The 26,794-nt window shown below is 40.7% G+C and overlaps 1 protein-coding gene across 1 annotated transcript in view; it reads right to left on the bottom strand.

The window, feature by feature from the left end:
• LOC124283420 overlaps positions 1-26,794 on the bottom strand; it is a 77,940-nt gene that overhangs the window by 40,577 nt on the left and 10,569 nt on the right. The window contains exons 3-8 of the mRNA XM_046719476.1: positions 16,482-16,567; positions 13,970-14,084; positions 13,331-13,405; positions 11,853-11,941; positions 10,207-10,280; positions 8,850-8,920 (exon numbers count right to left, since the gene is read on the bottom strand). Coding sequence (XP_046575432.1) covers positions 8,850-8,920; positions 10,207-10,280; positions 11,853-11,941; positions 13,331-13,405; positions 13,970-14,084; positions 16,482-16,567 — 510 coding nt within the window. The remainder of the gene's footprint in view (positions 1-8,849; positions 8,921-10,206; positions 10,281-11,852; positions 11,942-13,330; positions 13,406-13,969; positions 14,085-16,481; positions 16,568-26,794) is intronic.

The following is a 26,794-nucleotide window of genomic DNA, read 5'->3' as shown; positions in this document are numbered from 1 at the left end:
TGGAGAATCGAACCCGGGTCTTCGGCGTTACGAGCGAACGCTTTAATTACTAGGCTACCCCTACCACCCCTTCAGGTATGACGAAGAGGAACACATTTTATTGAATGACAGCTTATTTATTGCACTAGATGCGACGTTTCGGTGTAGATGATAACACCGTTGTCAACGGAGTTAGCATGAACACCGAAACGTTGCTCCCCTTCAACTCTATTTTGCCCAATAGAATCTTTTGCGGCAAACTGATTTTTCTCTGCCAGTAAACTCGTCAGTCATTCAATTAGAAAGTGGATATTAGAAAGTGGTAGTTTATATTTCTATTAAATGAACGTGAGTGCCAAAGACTGTTCGTGTTGCCCAATCAACAATGATCTCTGTACAGAGATCAACGGATCCGACTTACATGCAAACCAAGCGTTGAAGAAAGTGATAGGGGTTAATTACCTATGATCAGAAATCTACCTGATCTGACGGCTTGTCAGAGATTAGAGATAATTCATCACGGTAAACTGCAATCGGTGTCATTACCTGACGGGTGTTTATATATGCTTGACCTACATGGATAAGGCCATATGGAGGTCAGGTTAGGGCATGTGGGTTTGTTTCGATGTCAGTTGACCAAAGAAAGCGGGTCATGCTTATCCATTAGTTTTGTAAGAGATGTAGCAAAATGTTAATCAGTATCACAGCAGTTATTCAATGTTGAACGTCAGTGAGAAAGAATATCCGGTCTTGGCTATTCTCAGGAACAAATTCCTTTTGGCATATAGGGAAAATGTACATGAAAATTATAAAATATGAAAAATATACGAATGGATCTCTGAAAGAATACCCAGTCTTGACATCCACAGGAACAAATTCCTTTTGGCATTAAGGAAAATAGCTGTGAAAATTATATGAAAGGTGTTTGCAGTTAATCAGAAAGGTTTAAGAAGACATCATTTGATGTACATGAATACATATATTTAAAGAATGGAAACATTTGTGTAACAAACAGACGTAACAATGCATATAATGAACAAGAAGACGCTTGCTATACTTAGATATATACTAGATTTAGACAGAAATATCTGGAAAGTACTACAAGGGGCAGTATTGAGGCATTTTCTCGCATCTTTTTCTTTGGTGTATATAACCCGTGAAGATCCGGGGTAGAATAGGTCTTCAGCAACCCATGCTTGTCGTAAGAGGCGACTAACGGGATCGGGTGGTCAGGCTTGCTGACTTGGTTGACACATGTCATCGGTTCCCAGTTGCGCAGATCGATGCTCGTGTTGTTGATCACTGGATTGTCTGGTCCAGACTCGATTATTTACAGACCGCCGCCATATAGCTGGAATATTGCTGAGTGCGGCGTAAAACTAAACTCACTCACTCACTCACTTTGGTGTATAAGGAGAGATAACTCTTGCCTCACACCTCACATGTAATACATCTCAGGTCATCAGAAGACCATCGCGGTGATGATCACTCTACGCCGTGGGATACCTGCCTAACAACGGAAGTTGAATTACTGGTGCTGAACGTCAGAGGTTACACACCACCAAATGTTTTCCCATAGACTTCTATAGTAACCTTATTATATTTTTTTTAAAATGTCCAGGCCATTATCATATCAACAGCCATTCCATGTACACATGGGTACACTCTGGCCTTTAAACTACCATAAAACAAAATATCAGGCCAACTTGTCCGGCTCGTTTTGCGAGCACAGGAAGCGGAACACATCAACCCCAGTTCCGCACCAAATGTCACCTACTGGAAAATATCTGTACACACAATAAGCATAAGTGATGATGATAAAAATGACAGCACTAAATACTTAAAATTGTGGTCAGTTTTAATTACTGGTTGGATGTGCTTTTAAAAAACGAACATCTTACACTATTTCATCCAATCACAGCTGTCACATGTCTCTGTCTCTCTTCACTTGTTTACTCTCGCGCAGGGAGTATGTGATACTGATTTAGTGTAGTGGAACCTAGATATTACTATCGTTGCCTTCATTGCTATAATCACTGATCCTGTACTGCACAACCTTTGAATTTAACCACACTATTTTATACAGCCATAGTGATACCTATGTACTGACTTGTATTGATTTGTGAACTTTGTTAATTTTAGAATTGTTAATTTAGCTTTGACATTTCACATTGATTTGTTGTTTGTTGCCTTCATATTTCTTTTACGGACTCATTCAGGGTTAAATATAACTTTCAACTTGGACATCAACACGTAACAAGAGGCAAAATGTAGCTCTGTAACGTTGTTAACAGAAATACGTTGTTGTCCATGAGAATAGGCGGCATGTACTAATGGTTTTCCGACTTCTACTGACCGCCTCCGTGGTGTAGTGGTTAGAGCGTCCGCCCGGAGAGCGGAAGGTCGCGGGTTCGAGCCCCGACCGCGTCATACCAAAAGACGTTAAAATATAGTACTTGTTGGTCCCTGCCTGGCGCTCGGCATTAATGGGTAAAACAAGGACTGGTCGGCTCGGAGTCAGTATAATGTGTCTGAGTGGAGTATTCATGCTTCACTGTGGCATGGTATCTCAGTGAGCTAGCACTATAAAACCAGCTTAAGTCTGGGCTAGTACAAGCAGCCGCACATACACGTACACACGCATGCACGTCGTTATATGAGCGAAATATTCTCAAGCACGACGTTAAACCCAATTTCAGCTCACCTCACCACACCGACTTCTACTGCCTATTAAACCCTTAATACACACTATTTGAACAAATACAATTGGGTATGCGATCATATTCAACTGAAGGATTTTTAAAAATGTTATTCATCTACAATTTGACATCATGTAATGTGGCACGTTGTGGATACTGCTGATATACATGTAACTTGAAGATAAGAATAGGGTCAATTGACATGGTTTGGAAACAGGTAGACATAGGTTTCGACAATGTACCTGTTTAATGAAGTGACCCACCTGTAGAATTCTATGCTGAGATACTCGTGAAGGTCCGGGTTAGAATATTGGCCTTCAGTAACAAATGCTTGTCGAGGCGACTAACGGGATCGGGTGGTCAGGCTCGCTGACTTGGTTGATACATGTCATCGGTTCCCAATTGCGCAGATCGATGCTCATGCTGTTGATCACTGGATCGTCTAGTTTAGACTCGATTATTTACAGACCGCCGCCATATAGCTGGAATATTGCTGAGTGCGGCGTAAAACTCAACTCACTCACTCACTCTATGCTGAGACATCATGCCTCAGAACCCGGACACACCCTCAACACTAAACGTGAAGACGTTTCCAAGTCTCTCCCCAGACTTCACCCCTTCCACTCAACATTTCACTGGACTTTCGGGATGGTTTGTATACTGGTTTAACTTTGTCATAGCGCCAGTGAGCACCTGGCGATGGATACAATTCGCTGAAATATCAGTTATATTAGTTATATACTCATGGAAACAAATAAGAGAACACATGAAAGTACAAGTGTTCCTTTATTTATTCCCAGAATTTCACCCACAGTACAATACATACCTTGTGAAGAATCCTGGAAAAGAATAAAGGAACACTTGTACTTTCATGTGTTCCATTATTTGTTTCCATGAGTATAATTATTTTTCTCCTCAACATCGATCCCCCTGTCTAATGAGTGGCGACCTAGTTTGGTCACACTGTGTGGTGGTTGTGTTGATCTTATGGGTCAGCTGATCTGATATAAGACCGGACTAGGTAATTACACTTTTGTCCAAGAACGGGGATACGTGTCTGATGTATGAGATAGATAATTAGGCGGGTAGGCATGGCGTAGAAATCAGTCGGTGTAGACAACAGAGGCAGTCACCGTGATGTTTGTACATAGCAATGTACTGTGGTCAGTCAACTGAATGGAACCGTACACAGACAGGTGTCCACCAATTACTCCTGTTGTTGTTCCGTTTGTGTGTTTGTTTGTTTGCTTGTTTGTTTGTTCGCACTTCGCACCGACTCTTTGACAGCGGTCTGCAAATAATCGAATCTGGACCGGACAATCCAGTGATTGGCATCATGAGCCTCAATGAGCATGACATGCATGAACCATGTCAGCGTGCATGACCCGACCCACGTTACTCATCCGTTAAAAGCATGGGTTGCTGAAGATCAATTCTAAAAGGGATCTTCACGGGCTCCTACGTTACAATTACAGAAAGGCTGAGATTTTTGCCTTCCAGGGTTATTTTATGTAGTCCAGATATAAAACAAAACAAATCATTTCCCCAAACAATTGGTCAAAATCAATAAGCTGTCTGATGAAAGGAAGGTCGTTTCTTGTATTATTTAACCTTTCTGTCATTCCTGAACGGGGAAACAAATTACACGTGTCTGGAAAACTATGGAGGAAATAATTCAAGCGAACGAGAATGGTCGGTCTTTGAAGAAATGATTCCATAATGGCCAAACAGCTAATTCCACTGATTCCCCCACCTGGTCTGGAAATACATGAGACATGAGGGACCGCCTCATCCGTTTGCTATTTAGACATATGCATTAAGGCTATGAATGACAAAATACTCTCCACAAGACTGTGCAACAAGAGGGATTCCCTGCAGTCAACCTTCCCTTTATGTCGAGTTAAGTGTACAAAGTTCGCAGTGTGTTAGGCCCAATTAAGTATGCTTTTTCTACGATGCTTTCGAAGTCATATATGATTCTTGCTCAGACGCTGTTTCATCAGAGCCACAACATGCAAAGTGTTTGTAAAGATTTCAAAACCTCCATGGAGGACATCATGGGCACAATTATTTCCGATGCATTAGCCTATTTTCACTCTGACCATTATTTATAAGTACAAGTGGCTTGCCTCTGCATGTATTTGTTACGGGTGACATCGACGATACGGGATATCTCCGATATCCGAGTGACACCTGTTTCTTACTGAACTCTGATATCTGAGCGATACCTGTTTGTTACTGATATCCGATATCTGAGTGACACCTGTTTGTTACTGATCTCCGATATCTGAGTGACACATGTTTGTTACTGATCTTCGATATCTGAGCGACACCTGTGTGTTACTGATCTTCGATATCCGAGTGACACCTGTTTGCTACTGAACTCTGATATCTGAGCGATACCAGTTTGTTACTGATATCTGATATCTGAGTGACACATGTTTGTTACTGATCTCCGATACCCGAGTGACACCTGTTTGTTACTGATATCAGATATCTGAATGACACTTGTTTGTTACTGATATCCAATATCTGAGTGACACCTGTTTGTTACTGATCTCCGATATCTGAGTGACACATGTTTGTTACTGATCTTCGATATCTGAGTGACACCTGTGTTACTGATCTCCGATATCCGAGTGACACCTGTTTCTTACTGAACTCTGATATCTGAGCGATACCAGTTGGTTACTGATATCCGATATCCGAGTGACACCTGTTTGTTACTGATATCCGATATCTGAGTGACACCTGTTTGTTACTGATATCCAATATCTGAGTCACACCTGTTTGTTACTGATCTCCGATATCTGAGTGACACCTGTTTGTTACTGATCTCCGATATCCGAGTGACACATGTTTGTAACTGATCTCCAATATCTGAGTGACACGTTTGTTACTGATATCCGATATCTGAGTGACACCTGTTTGTTACTGATATCCAATATCTGAGTGACACATGTTTGTTACTGAACTCTGATATCTGAGCGATACCTGTTTGTTACTGATCTTCGATATCCGAGTGACACCTGTTTGTTACTGATATCCGATATCTGGATGACACCTGTTTGCTACTGATCTCCGATATCCGAGTGACACCTGTTTGTTACTGATCTTCGATATATGAGTGAGACCTGTTTGTTACTGATATCTGATATCCGAGTGACACCTGTTTGTTACTGATCTTCGATATCCGAGTGACACATGTTTGTTACTGATATCCGATATCTGAGTTACACCTGTTTGTTACTGATCTTCGATATCCGAGTGACACCTGTTTGTTACTGATCTTCGATATATGAGTGAGACCTGTTTGTTACTGATATCTGATATCCGAGTGACACCTGTTTGTTACTGATCTTCGATATCCGAGTGACACCTGTTTGTTACTGATATCCGATATCTGAGTTACACCTGTTTGTTACTGATATCCGATATCTGAGTTACACCTGTTTGTTACTGATATCCGATATCTGAGTTACACCTGTTTGTTACTGATCTTCGATATCCGAGTGACACCTGTTTGTTACTGATATCCGATATCTGAGTTACACCTGTTTGTTACTGATATCCGATATCTGAGTTACACCTGTTTGTTACTGATATCCGATATCTGAGTTACACCTGTTTGTTACTGATATCCGATATCTGAGCGATACAAGTTTGTTACTGATATCCGATATCTGAGCGATACCAGTTTGTTACTGATATCCGATATCTGAGCGATACAAGTTTGTTACTGATATCCGATATCTGAGCGATACCAGTTTGTTACTAATCGAGGATATATGCACATTCACTGGCCATTCCAACCACCCGCGCACCTGTTTATGAGCATTTAACGATGCGTTTGAGTACTAGCTAATGTTACATTCACTCACTGTCCACAATGACCTTTGCGAAACATATACTAATTAGTTTACAACATTTCCGAGTACACTTTTCAAATCTAAATGTTCGAACATTCATGTCTGTCAGGCAGACAAATGACTTGATGGTATTTACCACCGAACGACCTCAGGACATGTTTGAATCTTGCCATGAAAATGCCAGTGGTTTTTCAAAGGCGCACGATTATATCTACACCAGAACTGGTATTTCATCTATGACCCATGATATTACATTCTCCGGTAAAGAAACGATTCATCTACATACTCAATACGTAGTATTTTCAACACTGATTTGAAAGTATGTTTCTATATCATCAGAACGTGACGTGCGCAGATAATAATGACGTCATTGATCTGTGTGTATTCACATATTTTCCCTGAAACGATATCTCGAAAGAACATTTCGAGCAGTGAGCGAAATAACCACTGGTCCGCTAGCCCGTGGCTAGTAAATATCCAGTCGGGCCAGTAAATCTACACAGTCACTGGTCCGACTGGCCAGTGAATTTTAATGGGGTCATTTTGTAAAAATATCCAAGATTATGGCCTAATAAAATGATCATCATATTTGCAGCTTTAATAATGAAGCCCGTGTCATGTCGACAATATCATATTCTCATCTATTTTGGTAATTTTTTACTTAGTTTCTACATTCAAATTTCGGGCTGGTGAATTATTTTGTGGGCTAGTAACTTTCAGGCATAGCTAACCCGACTTGGTAGCAAAATTCGAAAACAATTTCGCACACTGATGTGGACTGACAATTGTGTAAGCTGCAAACTAAAAGGTTCATAATCTGTTCATGAAGCTATTTTTAGCACATTCCCCAGCTGTGCCCAGCCCAAGATCATTATCTCCGCACAGCATGCAAATATTACGCAGCCTAAATGTATAAATGTATATCAGGCGGGACTTTATACTGAACTCATTTGTAATAAATCAGATCAATAGTTTGATAAAAGTGAAATGTCCTCTCATACGATTGTTTGATGTGGATATTTTGCAGAAACACATTCGTTGTAAGTCAGTACTATAAGTAGGCTGGCGGACAAGGACAGCTTTTCTGCAGGATGTAATTTAGAAATCTGTCAAATACATTTACTCAGATAAAAATCAATAGGAAATTATCAGGGGACAGGGTCCTTGCTTTTTAACCACCCTTCCCTGGGAATTCGGGGAAATAAATAGCTACCCAGTATCTTTGTTAATTAGCCGAGAGCCGTGAGAGGGTTTAGCATTGAGGGAAAGACCCCAGTTTTGTTTTCATTGTGGGGGCACATAGCGGCTTTCATGTCCTGTAGTGAGTGAGCTGGGTTGGGTTTTACTCCGCTTATAAATATTTGACAACATCACGGTTGGATGATGTGACATGGGACGTGTATAGCGACGTTAATGAAGGAGCGTGTGCCTGCATGCACTACCCTTGCCTGAGATACAATGTCGCAGTTTAAGATGGATAACAACTCGGACACAACATACCGAATGGCAGCCTCCACTTCGTTTCATCTACATGTACTTAACGCAATGTTAAAGGTTTTAGGTATCACAGTCAGTGAGCGAGTGAGTTTACTTTTACGCCACACTCAGCAATATTCCAGCTATATGGCGGCGGTCTGTAAATAATCGAGTCTGGACCAGACAATCCAGCGATCAACAGCATGAGCATCGATCTGCGCAATTGGGAACCGATGACATGTGTCAACCAAGACAGCGAGCCTGACCACGCCTCTTACGACAAGCATGGGTTACTGAAGATCAATATTCTTACCCGGACCTTCACGGGTCTATCACAGTCAGGGATTCGAACCACCGACCAGAGAGACGCTCTCTGCACCAGTCCACGGAGGCGGTCAACACCAGAAATGGGCACATTGTCCCTATGTTGCTTCAAGTTAAGACTGAGCCTTCGATCAGAATGTAAGTGTCCACTGTATTTTCTGCAGAGAATGTGATGTTTATCCTAAACAATGTTTTGTTTCCTCTTTAAGAGAAAAGGTGTATTTCTTTAAGTATTGACAGTAAAATATCCGTCCCTCAAGATGGACAATATCCTATCAACATCCCGCCGATACATTGCTGCAATACCAAACATAATTATTGGTTATGAAGATCCAGGTGGTCAGAAACCTACGACAGGAGACAAACTACCATTGCCCGCCCTTGTCATGTGGATCTTTGTCTCTGCTTGCAAACACTGAGAATTAGAGTTATTCCCCTTGATAAACTGCGGGGAAAATAAGACTTGGTGTGGTGTTATATTGCCTCTGGGCCTCCTACTCACCCCGAAAGACATGCCTGTGCGCAGACTGACCAGGGTCCGCGCAACGCCATTCTCGAAGGCTGTGACAAGAACTGTGGAGAAAAATATAATAGAGTACAATTTGAATTAATACATTTTAAAATGAGTCGCCATGGAGACGTTGAAACCTGAAGCCATACAAGCACATTAGTCATCTCATAGTCTTCTTCTCTTTAATCACTCTACTTCCTCGTAGATATTTTCTCTGGGTCGAGAGTTTGAAATAAACAATTGATTGAACGGAACGGGAATTTGCTTTTTTAATGGCAGCCTCATGCCATAGAGCCTTCTAAATATTTCAAGACAGAAGACTATAAATAATTTGGCACAAGTTAGCCATTTATCACTCTTAATACACTACTCGGTTTAATAAACTAGATTTAGAATTCCATCTGTGACGTTTAACATCGTGCTGGTTACTTGTTACAGTTATTTCACCATAATCTGGTAAAATAATAGAATATTATTCGACAGAATATCCTACCGAATGACAATAGTTTGCTTATTCTAAGAATGTCCAAACGAATCTACAAGAGGCATTATAGGGAAATATGGACGTGTTTGTTTAATACCGCAGTCAGCAACTGTCCACCTATATTGATGCGGTTTGTAAATACTCAGCTGCTGTTATTAGCTGCATCCTGCGCCGTGGGGATAGGGAGACACTCTATCAATCACGTCACCGGGCCTCATGCCAACATTGTTACAAGCTGCTTCGTGAAAATCTCTAAAATCAGCTTCAGCGACACCTTTTATTATCTTTTTGTATACATTTAGTGATGATATAATTCGACAACACCCACGGCGGGGAATGGAATCAGCTTCTCATTAATCCAAACACATATAACGTGCAATAACATTTTCTATGATATACATTATTTCTTAACTATACACAGTTTTTGTGCAAAACAGATTCATCATCTAATCCCTTAGTCCGCTTAAACTGGGCTGCTGACTGGGCTACTGTATACATAATACACGTTAATTGCTGATGATCTGTTGAGAGGGCCTTGATCTTCCCGATGAAGGTTGAGCTCATGAACAAGAAGACATATATTTCTACTTCATTACTGTCGAACATGACGTCTCAAGTCTACTTCTTGCCCATTAGCCTGACGTATAACACAATAAAGTTGAAATCCATATGTTCTTGTTCCTTAATGGACGACTTCTCACTAACTGACAAGTTCTTATCCGATGATGGAATGGTTTCAGTTATCCGATGATGGAATGGTTTCTGACGCAAGGTTTTGTATTTAACCGCCTTGAAACTAACTACATGTGCTAAAACTATTTTTACAGGGTGATTGATCGTTGTGTTTGTTTGTTCTTATCTTACCTGTCCCTGATAGAAGGAAGTAGAACGAGTGAGGGGGGTGACCTTCTCGGACAATGGCTCGCTTGGGTTCGTATCTGAAACATAACATCATTAAGACCACAATACATGGATTAGTAGCCTCACGGCACTGTATGCCTCACTACCAGACATACCGCCACCTCCTTTCATTAGGTACCTACAAGACAGCAAAAGTGTGTACTTTCTTCCTTTACTGGTTGCAGTAGGATAGAATAGTGGCTAAAGCGTTCGCTCGTCACGCCGAAGACCCGGGTTCGATTCCCCACATGGGTACAATGTGTGAACTCCATTGTGGTGTCCCCCGTCGTGATATTGCTGGAATATTGCAAAAAAGGGCGTAAAACTAATCTTACTCACGTATACGTGTCAGGGAATACGTATAGACATATTATCAATAGTACTGGGAATATGTATGAACATGCTACCACTGTTACCGTGAATACGTATCAACATGTTACCACTGTTACCGGGAATACGTATCAACACGTTACAACTGTTACCGTGAATACGTATCAACATGTTACCACTGTTACCGGGAATACGTATCAACATGTTACCACTGTTACCGGGAATACGTATCAACATGCTACCACTGTTACCGGGAATACGTATCAACATGTTACCACTGTTACCGGGAATACGTATCAACATGTTACCGCTGTTACCGGGAATACGTATCAACATGTTACCACTGTTAACGGGAATACGTATAGACATCTTATCAATAGTACAGGGAATACGTATAGACATGTTCTGAATAGTACAGGGAATAAGTTTCAACACATCACCACTATAACTGGGATTACGTATCCGCACATCACCACTATAACAGGGAATACGTATCCGCACATCGCCACTATAACTGGGAATACGTATCCACACATCACCACTATAACTATGAATACGTATGAACACATCACTACTATAACTGGGAATACGTATCCGCACATCACCACTATAACAGGGAATACGTATGAACACATCACCATTCTAACTGGGATTATGTATCTACACATCGCCACTATAACTGGGAGTACGTATCCACACATCACCACTATAACTATGAATACGTATCCACACATCACTACTATAACTGGGAATACGTATCAACACATCACCACTATAACTGGGAATACGTATCCACACATCACTACTATAACTGGGAATACGTATCCACACATCACCACTATAACTGGGAATACGTATCCACACATCACCACTATAACTATGAAATACGTATCCACACATCACTACTATAACTGGGAATACGTATCAACACATCACCACTATAACTGGAAATACGTATCCACACATCACTACTATAACTGGGAATACGTATCCACACATCACCACTATAACTGGGAATACGTATCCACACATCACCACTATAACTATGAAATACGTATCCACATATCACAACTATAACTGGGAATACGTATCCACAGATTACAATTTAAATATTCATACTCCCAGTGATTGTGATAGTTAACTGTACGAATCAGGTATCAGACATCATCCCATATCTTTAAGCAGTACATGGCTGCGCTGTATGCTATGCATGATAATATGTATACGTGTTGACGTGGTGATTCTTGCCAGTAGGCGCTGTGAATGAATATTATACGTACGCTTCATACCAGCCCACAGTGCACAGTTTGTGCTGCATTCGTCTGGGGTACTCTGCAAATGCAGGGATATTGCTCAAGACGATCACCAACTGAAAAGACAATGAAAGAAAACTGTTTCCAAATATCACGAGTAAACAATCGAACTTTGTTCATCCAAAGCCGACAGCGGTTGTACCCATGTGGGGAATCGAACCCGGGTCACCAACGTAAAGAGCGAACGCTTTAACCACTAGGCTACCCCACCGCCCCGTCAGCAGCCAAGTGTTTCACCACAGTTGTGCACGCCTGAGACCCGCATCATTTCGTTCTTTGCTCGCACATCTGGATGGTAGGGTAGCCTAGTGGTCACGCTGAAGACCAAGGTTCGATTCCCCACATGGGTACAATGTGTGAAGCCCATTTCTGCTGTCCCTGACCGCGATATTGCTGGAATATTGCTAAAGGTGTAAAAGTATACTGTCACTCCTGGCGCTGTGTGATATCACTAGAATATTGTTCAAAACAGCGTTAACCCATGGCACCCTGTTACTGGAATGACTCACTGGGTCATGTAGAGGTATAAATCGGGACAAGACCCAGATCACGCATAATCCACCAACGGACATGAATCTATCTGGTGTTCCACATTTCTGGAGAAAATAACGACCTCGATAATTTGACAGTATGAGTGAGTGAGTGAGTTTAATTTTACGCCGCACTCAGCAATATTCCAGCGATATGGCGGAGGTCTGTAAATAATCGAGTTTGAACCAGACAATCTACTGATCAACAGCATGAACATCGATCTACGCAATTGGGGTACGATGACATGGTGACAGTATGAACTAAAATGAGTCCTTTAAGAATTTGTTTGCAGACACTAAAATGTTATGTGAATGAGTAAAGTTCTACACCACAGTTAACAATATTCCAGAAATATAAAAGGCAGGGAACAACTAATAGATTAGTTATGTGAATGAGTAAAGTTCTACACCACAGTTAACAATATTCCAGAAATATAAAAGGCAGGGAACAACTAATAGATTAGTTATGTGAATGAGTAAAGTTCTACACCACAGATAGCAATATTCCAGAAATATAAAAGGCAGGGAACATCTAATAGATTAGTTATGTGAATGAGTAAAGCTCTACACCACAATTATCAATATTCCAGAAATATAAAAGGCAGGGAACATCTAATAGATTAGTTATGTGAATGAGTAAAGTTCTACACCACAATTAGCAATATTCCAGAAATATGAAAGGCAGGGAACAACTAATAGATTCACACGTACCAATGTAGGGAAGTGAACTCTGGGTCTTTGGTGAACTATCTAATCCTTACTACCATATCACTGCATCGCCAAACCGGATTAAAGAAACTGTCAAAATCATTGAACATGATGGTGCAAACAGACCGAGTTTTAACCCAACCTGCTATCCACTAACCTACCAAGTACATTCTCCTATTCATATAAAGGATTCGATGCAAATCTCACGTATTGTATGTCTCTGGGGGATCGTTCTTCCGGATTCATCTGAAGAATTCTCTTTGCCTCCTGGGGTAAACGGTCCTGAAAATACGCAAAGAGATAACACTCTGTATGAAAATAAGACTGTGGACTAAAGTGACCTTTTGCCAGAGGCGTGCTTTAAACCTCTAGAATATAGTGGTTTAAACCTCTTGAAAAGAACAGATGTTCATATTAAACTCTAAGAATGTCGCATAAAAGAATCTAGGAAGATGAATATAATATACTACTCAAAAGAGAAGATCCTTCAGCAACCAATGCTTGTCATAGAAGCGACTTGATCCGGTGGAGGTTCGCTGACTTAATCATTGGATACCAACTGTGAGACCGATGTGCATGATGTCAATCACTGGATAGTCTGGTCCAGACTCGATTACTAACAGACCGCCATCATGTAGCCGACATATTGCTGAATCAGGCGTTAAACAACCACACAAACAAACTTCTAACAACACTCGATTCTCTGGGTAACATGAAGGAATCTTGTATTCTTCAAATTATTTTGAGTAGTATAATTATACAGTTTCTTCAACAACTTACACGTGTTGCACGTACAGGTCGAGAATTGAGTTTCAATCATATTCTGAAATGAATGACAAATCCTACCTGTGTATCTGCCTTGAAGTCGTTGGGATCAAAGAACAGACCGTCTCTGTCGATAGTGGTCAAGTCTTGGGACACCTGGATGACTGACAGGAACTCATCACCTGAGTCCTTCACACTGTCAACAGAGATGACTTACACTGAGACGAACCACCACATTGGCAATATATAGTACTTATATGTACCACTACAATGTCAACATATAGTACGTGCATGTATCACTACATTGTCAACATATAGTACGTGCATGTATCACTACATTGTCAACACATAGTACGTGCATGTATCACTACATTGTAAACATATAGTACCTGCATGCATCACTAAATTGTCAACATATTGTACGTGTATGTACCACTACATTGTCAACATATAGTACTGGCATGTATCACTACATTGTCAACATATAGTACATCGATGAACTTCTACATTGTCAACATATAGTACTGGCATGTATCACTACATTGTCAACATATAGTACATGCATGTACTACTACATTGTCAACACATAGTACGTACATGTACTACATTGTCAACACATAGTACGTACATGTACCACTACATTGTAAACATATAGTACGTGCATGTATAACTAAATTGTCAACATATAGTACGTGCATGTATCACTAAATTGTCAACATATAGTACGTCCATGCACCACTACATTGTCAACATATAGTACGTGCATGTATCACTACATTGTTAACACATAGTGTGTGCATGTATCACTACATTGTCAACACATAGTATGTGCATGTACCACTACATTGTCAACATATAGTACGTGCATGCACCGCTACATTGTCAACATATAGTACGTACATGTGCCACTACATTGTCAACATATAGTACTGGCATGTATCACTACATTGTCAACATATAGTACGTGCATGTATCACTACATTGTCAACATATAGTACATGCATGTATCACTACATTGTCAACATATAGTACGTGCATGTACCACTACATTGTCAACATATAGTACGTGCATGTATCACTACATTATCAACATATAGTACTGGCATGTACTACTATATTGCAACATACATGAACTTACAGACATCATCACTTTGTCAACATGTTGCACTTACAAACAGCATCACATTGTCAACATGTTGCACTTACATACAGCATCACATTGTCAACATGTTGCACTTACATACAGCATCACATTGTCAACATGTTGCACTTACATACAGCATCACATTGTCAACATGTTGCACTTACATACAGCATCACATTGTCAACATGTTGCACTTACATACAGCATCACATTGTCAACATGTTGCACTTACATACAGCATCACATTGTCAACATGTTGCACTTACCTACAGCATCATATTGTCAACATGTTGCCCTCACATACAGCATCACATTGTCAACATGTTGTACTTACATACATCATCACATTGTCAACATGTTGCACTTACATACATCATCACATTGCAACATGTTGCACTTATATACAGCATCACATTGTCAACATGTTTTACTTACATACAGCATCACATCGTCAACATGTTCATATTAGTATATTGCTACATTCACATTAACAAGTACATGAAACTTTACATGAACTTTATCTAGCATTTAGTGTACATTTACATGTACTTTTCCAAGATTGGGACTTTCTTTAATCATGGACCCGTCAAGACCCTTTCTTGTCGTAAGAGGTTACTAACGGGATTGGGTGGTCAGGCTCGCTGGCTTGGTTGATGCATGTCATATACCAATTACGTTAATAGATGTTCATGATGTCAATCATTGGATTGTCTGAGACAGACTCGAATATTTACAGACCATCGTCATATAGCTGGAATATTCCTGAGTGGAGCTTCAATCTACAAACAAACATTCCTACAGTCTAAGTTCAGTTTAAGTGGAGAAAGCTACGTGCACGGTTATCTCCCTTAGATCACCTGTTAGGGTGTTCGAACTGTAGTTTCGCTGTTTTTAACTCGTAATGGGAAAATGCATGTACATTACAAGGCCTGCCTTGTTTTACAAATACAGAGCAAAACAGAGCAACCAACGCTGATCGTTAAAGATGGCGGGACAGAGTGGTCAGCTCGGTGACATGGCTCTTTGCTCATACTATCGATCTCTAGATTGTATGGCACAGATTCTATTATTTACATACCGTCGTCATACGGATGGGATGTTGCACGTGCGGCATAAAACAGCAAACAACTAAATGCTTTCCACGTCAGACCCGTGAAGATCCGGGGTAGAATAGGTCTTCAGCAACCCATGTGCTTGCCATAAAAAGGCGACTATGCTTGTCGTAAGAGGAGACTAACAGGATCGGGTGGTCAGTTTCGCTGACTTGGTTGACACATGTCATCGGTTCCCAATTGCGCAGAACGATGCTCATGCTGTTGATCACTGGATTGTCTGGTCCAGACTCGATTATTTACCCACCGCCGCCATACAGCTGGGATATTGCTGAGTGCGGCGTAAAACTAAACTCACTCACTCACTCACTCCTTCCGGGTCAAGCTGACCCCTCACCTCTGGTAACTCGTGTTACACAGCCGGATACAGATGAGAGCCAGTCGGACGTAGCGCTTGAACCGGGACCTTGGATGCACCCGGACCTACAACATACACAGAGAAACACACGTATATTCACGTCAAACTGTCACACGGTCAAAGGTGTATTTAGGGTCACGTATATTCACGTCAAACTGTCACACGGTCAAAGGTGTATTTAGGGACACGTATATTCACGTCAAACTGTCACACGGTCAAAGGTGTATTTAGAGTCACGTATATTCACGTCAAACTGTCACACGGCCAAAGGTGTATTTAGGGTCCACGTATATTCACGTCAAACTGTCACACGGTCAAAGGTGTTTTTAGGGTCATGTATATTCACGTCAAACTGTGACACGGTCGAAGGTGTATTTAGGGACACGTATATTCACGTCAAACTGTCACACGGTCAAAGGTGTACTTAGGGTCACGTATATTCACGTCAAACTGTCACACGGTCAAAGGTGTATTTAGGGTCACGTATATTCACGTCAAACTGTCACACGGTCAAAGGTGTATTTAGGGTCACGTATATTCACGTCAAACTGCCACACGGTCAAAGGTGTATTTAGAGTCACGTATGTTCACGTCAAACTGTCACACGGTCAAAGGTGTATTTAGGGACACGTATATTCACGTCAAACTGTCACACGGTCAAAGGTGTATTTAGGGACACGTATATTCACGTCAAACTGTCACACGGTCAAAGGTGTATTTAGGGTCACGTATATTCGCGTCAAACTGTCACACGGTCAAAGGTGTATTTAGGGTCACGTATATTCACGTCAAACTGTCACACGGTCAAAGGTGTATTTAGGGTCACGTATATTCACGTCAAACTGTCACACGGTCAAAGGTGTATTTAGGGACACGTATATTCACGTCAAACTGTCACACGGTCAAAGGTGTATTTAGGGTCACGTATATTCACGTCAAACTGTCACACGGTCAAAGGTGTATTTAGGGTCACGTATATTCACGTCAAACTGTCACACGGTCAAAGGTGTATTTAGGGTCACGTATATTTCGTCAAACTGTCACACGGTCAAAGGTGTATTTAGGGTCACGTATATTCACGTCAAACTGTCACACGGTCAAAGGTGTATTTAGGGTCACGTATATTCACGTCAAACTGTCACACGGTCAAAGGTGTATTTAGGGTCACGTATATTCACGTCAAACTGTCACACGGTCAAAGGTGTATTTAGGGTCACGTATATTCACGTCAAACTGTCACACGGTCAAAGGTGTATTTAGGGTCACGTATATTCACGTCAAACTGTCACACGGTCAAAGGTGTATTTAGGGTCACGTATATTCACGTCAAACTGTCACACGGTCAAAGGTGTATTTAGGGTCACGTATATTCACGTCAAACTGTCACACGGTCAAAGGTGTATTTAGGGTCACGTATATTCACGTCAAACTGTCACACGGTCAAAGGTGTATTTAGGGTCACGTATATTCACGTCAAACTGTCACACGGTCAAAGGTGTATTTAGGGTCACGTATATTCACGTCAAACTGTCACACGGTCAAAGGTGTATTTAGGGTCACGTATATTCATCTCAAACTGTCACACGGTCAAAGGTGTATTTAGGGTCACGTATATTCACGTCAAACTGTCACACGGTCAAAGGTGTATTTTAGGGTCACGTATATTCACGTCAAACTGTCACACGGTCAAAGGTGTATTTAGGGTCACGTATATTCACGTCAAACTGTCACACGGTCAAAGGTGTATTTAGGGTCACGTATATTCACGTCAAACTGTCACACGGTCAAAGGTGTATTTAGGGTCACGTATATTCACGTCAAACTGTCACACGGTCAAAGGTGTATTTAGGGTCACGTATATTCACGTCAAACAGTCACACGGTCAAAGGTGTTTTTAGGGTCACGTATATTTACGTCAAACTGTGACACGGTCAAAGGTGTATTTAGGGTCACGTATATTCACGTCAAACTGTCACACGGTCAAAGGTGTATTTAGGGTCACGTATATTCACCTCAAACTGTCACACGGTCAAAGGTGTATTTAGGGTCACGTATATTCACGTCAAACTGTCACACGGTCAAAGGTGTATTTAGGGACCGTTTATAATTTATGGCAAGGGTGGGGTGATGATGATTTTTATGGAGAAGCATGTACAATGTGAATGACCCTCCACCCCTTACCCACACCCAATTTATGTACAAAGTAAGTAACCCGCGAGGCCGCCATGCATGCCATCTACAAAATCAATTATCCCCCCTCCATAATTGTTTTAGCATATTTTTGTTATATCGATGTACAAAATTGCTAACCCCTACTCAATACATGTGTATCACGATACAAACACCTTGAAAGAATGACACGGTATCAAGATTTAAAATGATTTATTTCAAGATATTTGTGCTTAACAATAACACTATTGTAATAAACAAACAAGTAACTCCATCATACTTGCGAATTTTTCTTTAAATAAGTACTGTAACATGTTTAAGAAAATACTGTTTTGAAAAAACATGGTAGACCTAACTTTTCCCTGTTCCTGTTTTTTCTAGTACAAACCATGAAGATCCAGATAATTGATATCACGTTCACAGTAACATAATATATCATCTTGGTTACATTTGCATTAGTAAGAACGTTAAAGTTTACATACTCTCAGCGATTCGAACACCCAAACAGGGTATCCTAGCACAATGAAGGGTCACATGAACTGCGGCGCTATTGTTTCCAAGCTACATGATCTACTGAGACACATACCCGTCCAGAACTTGTTGGACAGCTTCAAGTAGCAATGAAGTGCTTTTCACATTACTTTCCTTTTAATTTTTTTATGTTTTTGTTGATTTTTCATTTTTTTACACCTTCGCAAGCAATAAAATATGCATCCATAGGTAGGACTGAAATGTGAATAAGGTAAGGTATCACCCTTAAACAAACATTTCCAATAAGGGTATTCCACTGGACAAAAGGCATGTCAGTCATACAATAGCAATGAACTGGTTTGATGGGTATCGTATGTTATGAATCCCAACAAACCAGTTTAGTGTTTCAGCTTATGATTGGACAAGCCTAAACGTCTGAAGAGAGCTGAAATGGGGGTTAACGTCGTGTTCAAGATTCTTTCACTTTAACGACGTTGATGCACGTATGTGGCTGCTTGTGCTCTTGTGTTATACATACCATACTGCAGTGTCTCCTGCCGTGATATTGCAGAAATATTGTAAAAGCGGCGTAAAACTATACTCACACTATGCCGCGGTGTCCCCTGGAAAAAGAAAAGCGTAAAACTACACTCACTCACTCACTCACTCACCCACTCACGGTGCTGCAAGGAGACATGGGTAACCCACTCAGACACAATCATATACTGACTCTGAGCCGACCAAGCCTTTGTTCATTCCCAAACTGCGCAGCGCCAGGCAGGGCAAGAACAATTACCATCTTAAAACGTAGTACTGGTATATGACCCGTTCTAAATACTAGGGCTGCGCAATATAACCGGTTTACCTGCATTTATCGGTTCAGATGTGAAATCGATACGTATTGCGATACGCTGATCGAAAACCGGTATTTGAAATGCATTCCGAAAACTTTGTACCACTCAGAAATCTTCGGATATTTCCGTTTTCCACACTGGAAGTCAAGTTAAGTTCGGTTTGAAGTTTTGTTCTTAATATCTGTTCAAGTGTTTCGCAATGTTTTGGATCTGAATGTTTTAAATATTTACTAATTAACGAACAGTGAGCTCTAATATGTCCTGACCAGGTCAAGTTACTGTCTAAAATCTCTTGAGAGTGGAGAAAGTAATTCAAACTTGTAACCACGGTCTTGATGCTAAATTGACCTTTTCCTTGTTTCATTTGTGACAAATATTATTTATTTTGTCATGATTAAATGTTTTTTTTAAAGCTTAATCATGCATAGTGGTTTTGTTGTGTTTTTGCCTTATAAGTCAAGCATTAACTCCATTATAAGCAGTTTTTTGTTTTAAAAAACCTTTTGCAATATATTGCTTTCGCATCGCAATATATCGCAATATATACCCAATATGAAAATTATTCTGCAATACGGGCTGATGACCGTAATACCGCGATACTAAATACTGCACTAGAACGATGTATTCACGTTAGATCTTGATACGGGCTGTTTGTTTGTTTAACGCCGCAATAAGCAATATTCCAGCTATATGGTGGCTTTATGTAAATAATCATGTGATCAGCAGCAGCATGAACACCAAGTCTAACACGGATCCTCCATGATGGACAGACTTAATGGTAATATTAGACTCAACCAATGTCAACCAATAATTTCCTATATCCAAAGAGCCCACATGTTTTGTCATTGTCACAGTATAGTGGAGATAAAATTGGTGTTTTTTCAATGTAGAGGTTTGAAACTTCAACTACCCGAAAACGCTTCAAAAGAAAGGCTATCGTATTCAGTTTCGAATTAAATTTACATGGATCGAATAAAATTGCAGAAGCACTACATTAAAAACAGTTTATCTTCACACGTCTGCGTGCGAAATACGAAATGTCTCTTGGTAAGTTTCATATTGCCAGTTAGCAAGAAAGGGAGCACTGGAGCTCAACTTGATAGGTGTCAGCCGCCAACAATTACCCGCCATATATGACACAGTCACACTGTAATTGTCGTATCAATACAAGCCGCATTGTGTTGTCTATAGGTATGCATTGAACAGGGGTGTTTTAAGGCCGAATTCCACGTGTGTAAACGAGGCCTTGACTTGGAGACAAATAGTTAAGGGACTGCGGGTTTGGTTACCTGTTTATGAGTCAGTTCGGTTGATAGGAACACGAGTATGGAATTTCTTCTAGAACTGGGTACACTTCAGAAACAGATGCTTCACAGATGACAATAATAACTATTCATTGCAACGTTCAACGATGTAAAGCTTTATGAGAAATTTTATTGTGGTCTGTCTCAGTCCCTAAAATTAATTTCCTTTGGTCCAGTCGGTTCCAAGGCTAGAGCCATTCATGAAGCTTGTCTGGATTTAGCTCAGGTTCTAGATCTCACATATCACTGGGGCTCCAATTCAATATAAATGGAGTTAGTTGATTGTATCAAAAGTATATATATTCAGAGACTAAGCGTCAGTCTAGGTGTGATTGGGAAGAAATCTGCATGGGACTTGGAGAGGAGAGGAGAACAGCATTTGTAGATTGTTCCACTAATTATGTCAGTTACTGGATTGTCTGGTCCAAATACGATTATTTACAGGTCGCCGTCGTGGAACTACCATGTTACCGAGATCGGTGTTAAACAACAAAGCAAACCATATTTTTTTACAAAGATACTTTGACCACAATAACACAAAACACTATCTCCTGCTGTGATATGAACCCACAACATACCAGGGCTGTTTTTCATACCCACTACGAGATCGCGTTTCGACAGGTGACAATATAGCTATGGTCTACTGAACAGTGGAACATGACATGTAGATCAAACACCTAGGACCTCCCTCTGTTAGCCGTGTTATTGGAGAAGGGATGTATTCCAACAGAAACGACAAAGCCCTTTCCAAATACATAAAACAATCTCTGCTAAAAGCTGATGGTACAATTCTGACTATATCATGAGTATGGGTTTGTATGACGCCGCATTCAGCGTTACAATGGGGTATGAAAACAATCGAGTCTGGATCAGACAACCCAGTGATGCAACCCTTGGGATACGATGACAGAGCATGTGATTAAGAATCAGGGCCTGGAATTTCGAAGCACTCTTAGCGCTAAGATAGTCGTAAGTGCCATACATTAACATTAACTTACGACTATCTTAGCGCTAAGAGAGCTTCGAAAATCTAGGCCCAGTACCAAATAGTGATGACACCAGATGAGCCCCCCAACCGGTTACACAAACAATATAATTTATCGCAGCCTTTCAAAAGCATTTTACTGAACAAGTTTGGTAGTATGGTTTGAGGTTCTGAGCATCATTACACTTCCTGAGCGTTCTATGGGAATCGAACACCGATTTTCGGCGAGACGAGCGAGCGTTTGAACCACTAGGCTTCAGTTTCTAAACAAATTTGGGTATCGTTTCTTACAAGATATTCGGACGAATGTTTTGGTGTGTTTTTATGAAATAAACCAACCTTACCTTTAACCTTCTAATGTCCAGACAGGTAGTGTGGAGGGACATACTGCGACGTCCAGCCGGAGCAACAGACAGCATCATGCATGCGTTTCCACGTCTGTCGCTTCATATGTCCCCAACTACAGTTGTCCGGTGTCAAAGGGGCAGTTTGTACATGGATATACATGGCGACGACGGGGATCGTCTCGGGGTGACTAATAAAATACTCGCTTCAATTTACGAGTCTGGCTCAAGTTGTAATACATGAACAAGTCACGCTATTTTATGCAAGTGAAACTGGTTTGGAATTTTGGGTGGATATATTTTAGATTGCTCATTCAAGAGTCGGGCTACTGTGATCTGAACCGTTTGGAGAATGTAGGCCATCGGCTTATTTCCATACATACACGTCCAGTCGGTGAAGCATTCCCTATACAGTTACAGGGTAGATGGGTAGCTGCCTGTGGTAGATAACATACGCGTGTGTTGGGAATATCAAAACTCGAGGTGATTCGTGGACTACCTTGCTCAGACCATCAGAACACGATACCCATGAATATACCATTCATTACAAAACTAGGGACAGGTTCTTGAAGTATTAACGGTCTCTTTTCTGAGGCTATGAGCGCTAGAGCGGACCTCGGACAAGGCCTAACGAATGTAAAATTTCAATGTGGTGATTCAGGAAACAATAGGGATAGTTCTGTGGATATACAACTTCTTTATTGCAATATATGCGTCGTTTCGGTGTAGATGCTAACACCGTTATTAAGTATGTGCAGTTGTATATCCATAGACTAACCCTCTTGTTCTTGACACCAACTTCACCAGCCACGCCACTCAAAGATCACTCTTTGAGGCACGTTAGTCCTGTTCAAACTTTCACTTTTTCCTGACAATTTTTTTATTAAAGTATCTTTTAACCTTTTAACTCGATCCCCGTACACAGAAAATAAACTGGACCCTGCATGGCCGATATTAGGGCATGGGTGACCCTTAATTATCTCTAAATGACACTAAATGACAGCAAAATAAAATGCATGACACTAGGGTGAGAACAGCAGCTACAAGAGTCCCATCCTCACTCACTGACAGAACTGGTGACTGTAACATTGCATCATAAACCTGTTAGTTACATTTCAGAGTAACATGTCCATGAAGCAACTCGTCAATCAATTGTCAAAAGCTTGTTGTTGTTTTTAACAAATTCCCAACATCAGTTAAATACGATATCTTCCCAACACAGAAACAGGCACTATCGTAAGTCTTGCTATATCACCATTTGACTAGTGCAATGCTCTCTGCTTCAATATCCCAGCATCTTGATCTAAACTTCAGAGAATTGCACACGCTGCAGCACGCCTCATTACTAGTTCTTTCCTCCAAGTTTGCAATTCCTCCACTGGTTACCCATCAAAAATCGAATTAATGCAAAATTATTCTTCTGACTCACAACTGCATCTATATCAACTACGTCTGTATCTATCTCAAAGATCTCATCACCTGACGTCTTTGAGAGACGTTTAGAAGTTGGAGCAGTAAGGAAGGATAACAATATATGGATGAACAACTTCTTTATTACAGTGAGAGCGACGTTCTGGTACTATAAGGTTCTAACACATCCTCGATAATCTCCAGGGTATACGGTCCGATAAATCTCCACTATACCCTGAATGCATCTACGGCTCGAGCCGATGATTTTATTACCTCCCTTGGTTGGCTTTTTATCCAATCAGGTGTCTACGCCGGGCAGTTGAGCGTACCAATCACAACTCACTTTCGCTTTTTAAATTATCTAACCGATTAAACTTGGCAACACAATAATATAGTGTTGCAGAGTTACTCTGAAAGAGGTAGGAGTTCTTGCATATATTTTTTAAGATTTCAGACCTGTCAATTTGTCTGTATGTTTTCCCCCAAAATCGACCGCTATCTTTGTTAACACTACAAGCTCTGTTGTAACGGCGGCTTATCTGATTGGCTACTGTGAGAATGCGGAGCCAGCAAAGGGAGGTAATAAAATCATCGGCTCGAGCCGTAAATGCATCCAGGGTTTACATTCGTCACCACTCGCCCCTTTCTGTAACCTGCAAGAAGCTATTCGGCTTGTCCCGGAATAACACGAGTTGGTCACGAATGCCAGGTTTTAGTGGAGATTTATCGGAACGTATACCCTGGAAATTATCGAGGATGGTTCTAACACCCCTACCAAGCAAGAAGTAAAGTCATCTCTTCTCACTGTAATACCGAAGTTGTTCATCCATATATTGTTATCCATCCTTATCTCATCACCTTTCAAACGCCCCGCTGATTCCTTTGTTATGTGAACCAGTTGATACGACACATTCATCTCAGCAAAACATGACTGGGGGACAGAGCTTCCCCACCTCTCGAACAATCTTCCCCTATATCTCAGATCACGACAACAACAAACTTCAAACCAGCTCTAAAGACGCATCTCTTTCTTCAAGCACTCCAGAACTGGCAATCTGCTTGTGTTTTGCCTTTGGAAAATGTTTTGATTTTGTACAGTGCATGTGTTATGTGCCTCACTAAACATATACTGTCGCGCTCAACTGTGTCCTGCAACATCGTGACATATACTGTCTATTCAAGTATTAAAGTAATCATGACAGCGACACTAACACCACAATGAATAAAAAATATCCTCAATAGGTCAGAATTGTTCAAATGAAACGAAAACACTTACACAAAAAATGACAAGAAAAAGAATTAGAACAGATAATAATGTATAGCATGTACTTTCAATCTAAAGCACCTTGCTTTCAAGCCTCACTTACGCAGGAAGTATATTTTTTGGCACTATAGCCATTACAAAACACGAATTAGGCTTCGGTCGTATGGTATTTAGGGGTTATCGTCAGGCCCTGAATATTACGCTAGACACGATGCATACAACAGATTAAATAAATCATTACACATAACTTCTACAAAATCTGTTGACGGTATTCCCGGCATCTAGTTGAATATTTCAGTTAATAACCGAGAATATTTGTGGTTCCATATTCTTTTTGATTATATCGGATTACTGCGGTATAGAGCTATCATCTAATGGGTATCGTATTAGATCAGCTGATGGTAATAAGAGTGTTGATAGCATGTTAATTTCCTCCACTATAAGTGATATCGACACCTTCCACGGAGGAATCTAAGCCTGCGCTGGGGAGATACGCCGTTTATTGCACACACATTAACACTGGCATTTTGATTCTTCTTAAGTCACCTAATTTCGTGTTATATCTGCTCATAAATTCCATGACATGAAACCTCAATGTGTCCTGAGGAAAATATAGTTCGGCATTTTAATGTCGCTGTCATTACAGAAAGTGTGACCCCATGCTGAGAAATGATCTTTCAGATATGAATCAGTTCGGGCTTTTTAACTAGCCACATGGTCTTGGAGAGAAACGAGATATCAATATGTATATTACATCGTTAAAAACTCATCAATATCCATATTACCCCCCGGCAGTGCTAGAGAGTAGGTGGTTACATAGCACTGGTAATATGTCTTTTGTTTAAGGGGACAACAGCGGCTTATATCGTTAGGACTCTGTTCTCAGAAGGTGGGGAGAGAGTGAATGCGGTTTATGCTGTTTTTAGCAACATCCCATCATCACGGCGGTTTAAAAAGGGTTCAAAAGGTAATATTCATCTTAACATGAATGTTCAAATCGATGCGTTAAGGGAGGTTTTCAAAACCAAAATACTGCGTCGTACACGAAAACTAAATGAGAATTGCGGTATAACCTGCAAATAATTTGCCCAGCGTGACCCAAAAGATCTATCTGTTTGAATTATTGAAACCAGTCATTTTAGACATCGAATAACATGCACATTCGCATCAACTGCCCATGTCCGACAGTTGTAAGTTCTAGTAATGACAAGGTCAACCATAGTAGAGGCGGTGGAGTAGCCTAATGGTTAAAGCGTTCGCTCGTCACGCCGAAGACCAGTTTTCTATTTCCCACATGGGTACAGTGTGTGATTGCTGATATTGCTGGAATTTTGCTAAGAGCGGTTAAAACCATACTCACTCACTCACTCAACCATAGTACGGATAAAGCGCAACAGATACTGTACATAGTTCCTGTTGGTGAGGGGTGAGGTGAGGTGAGGTGAAATTGGGTTTAACGTCGTGCTTGAGAATATTTCGCTCATATGACGA

Source organism: Haliotis rubra, unplaced genomic scaffold (genome assembly GCF_003918875.1).
Source record: "Haliotis rubra isolate DU_JTF1 unplaced genomic scaffold, ASM391887v1 Scf315, whole genome shotgun sequence".
Classification (NCBI taxonomy): Eukaryota; Metazoa; Mollusca; class Gastropoda; order Lepetellida; family Haliotidae; genus Haliotis; species Haliotis rubra.
This window is presented reverse-complemented; position numbering and strand designations above follow the sequence as displayed.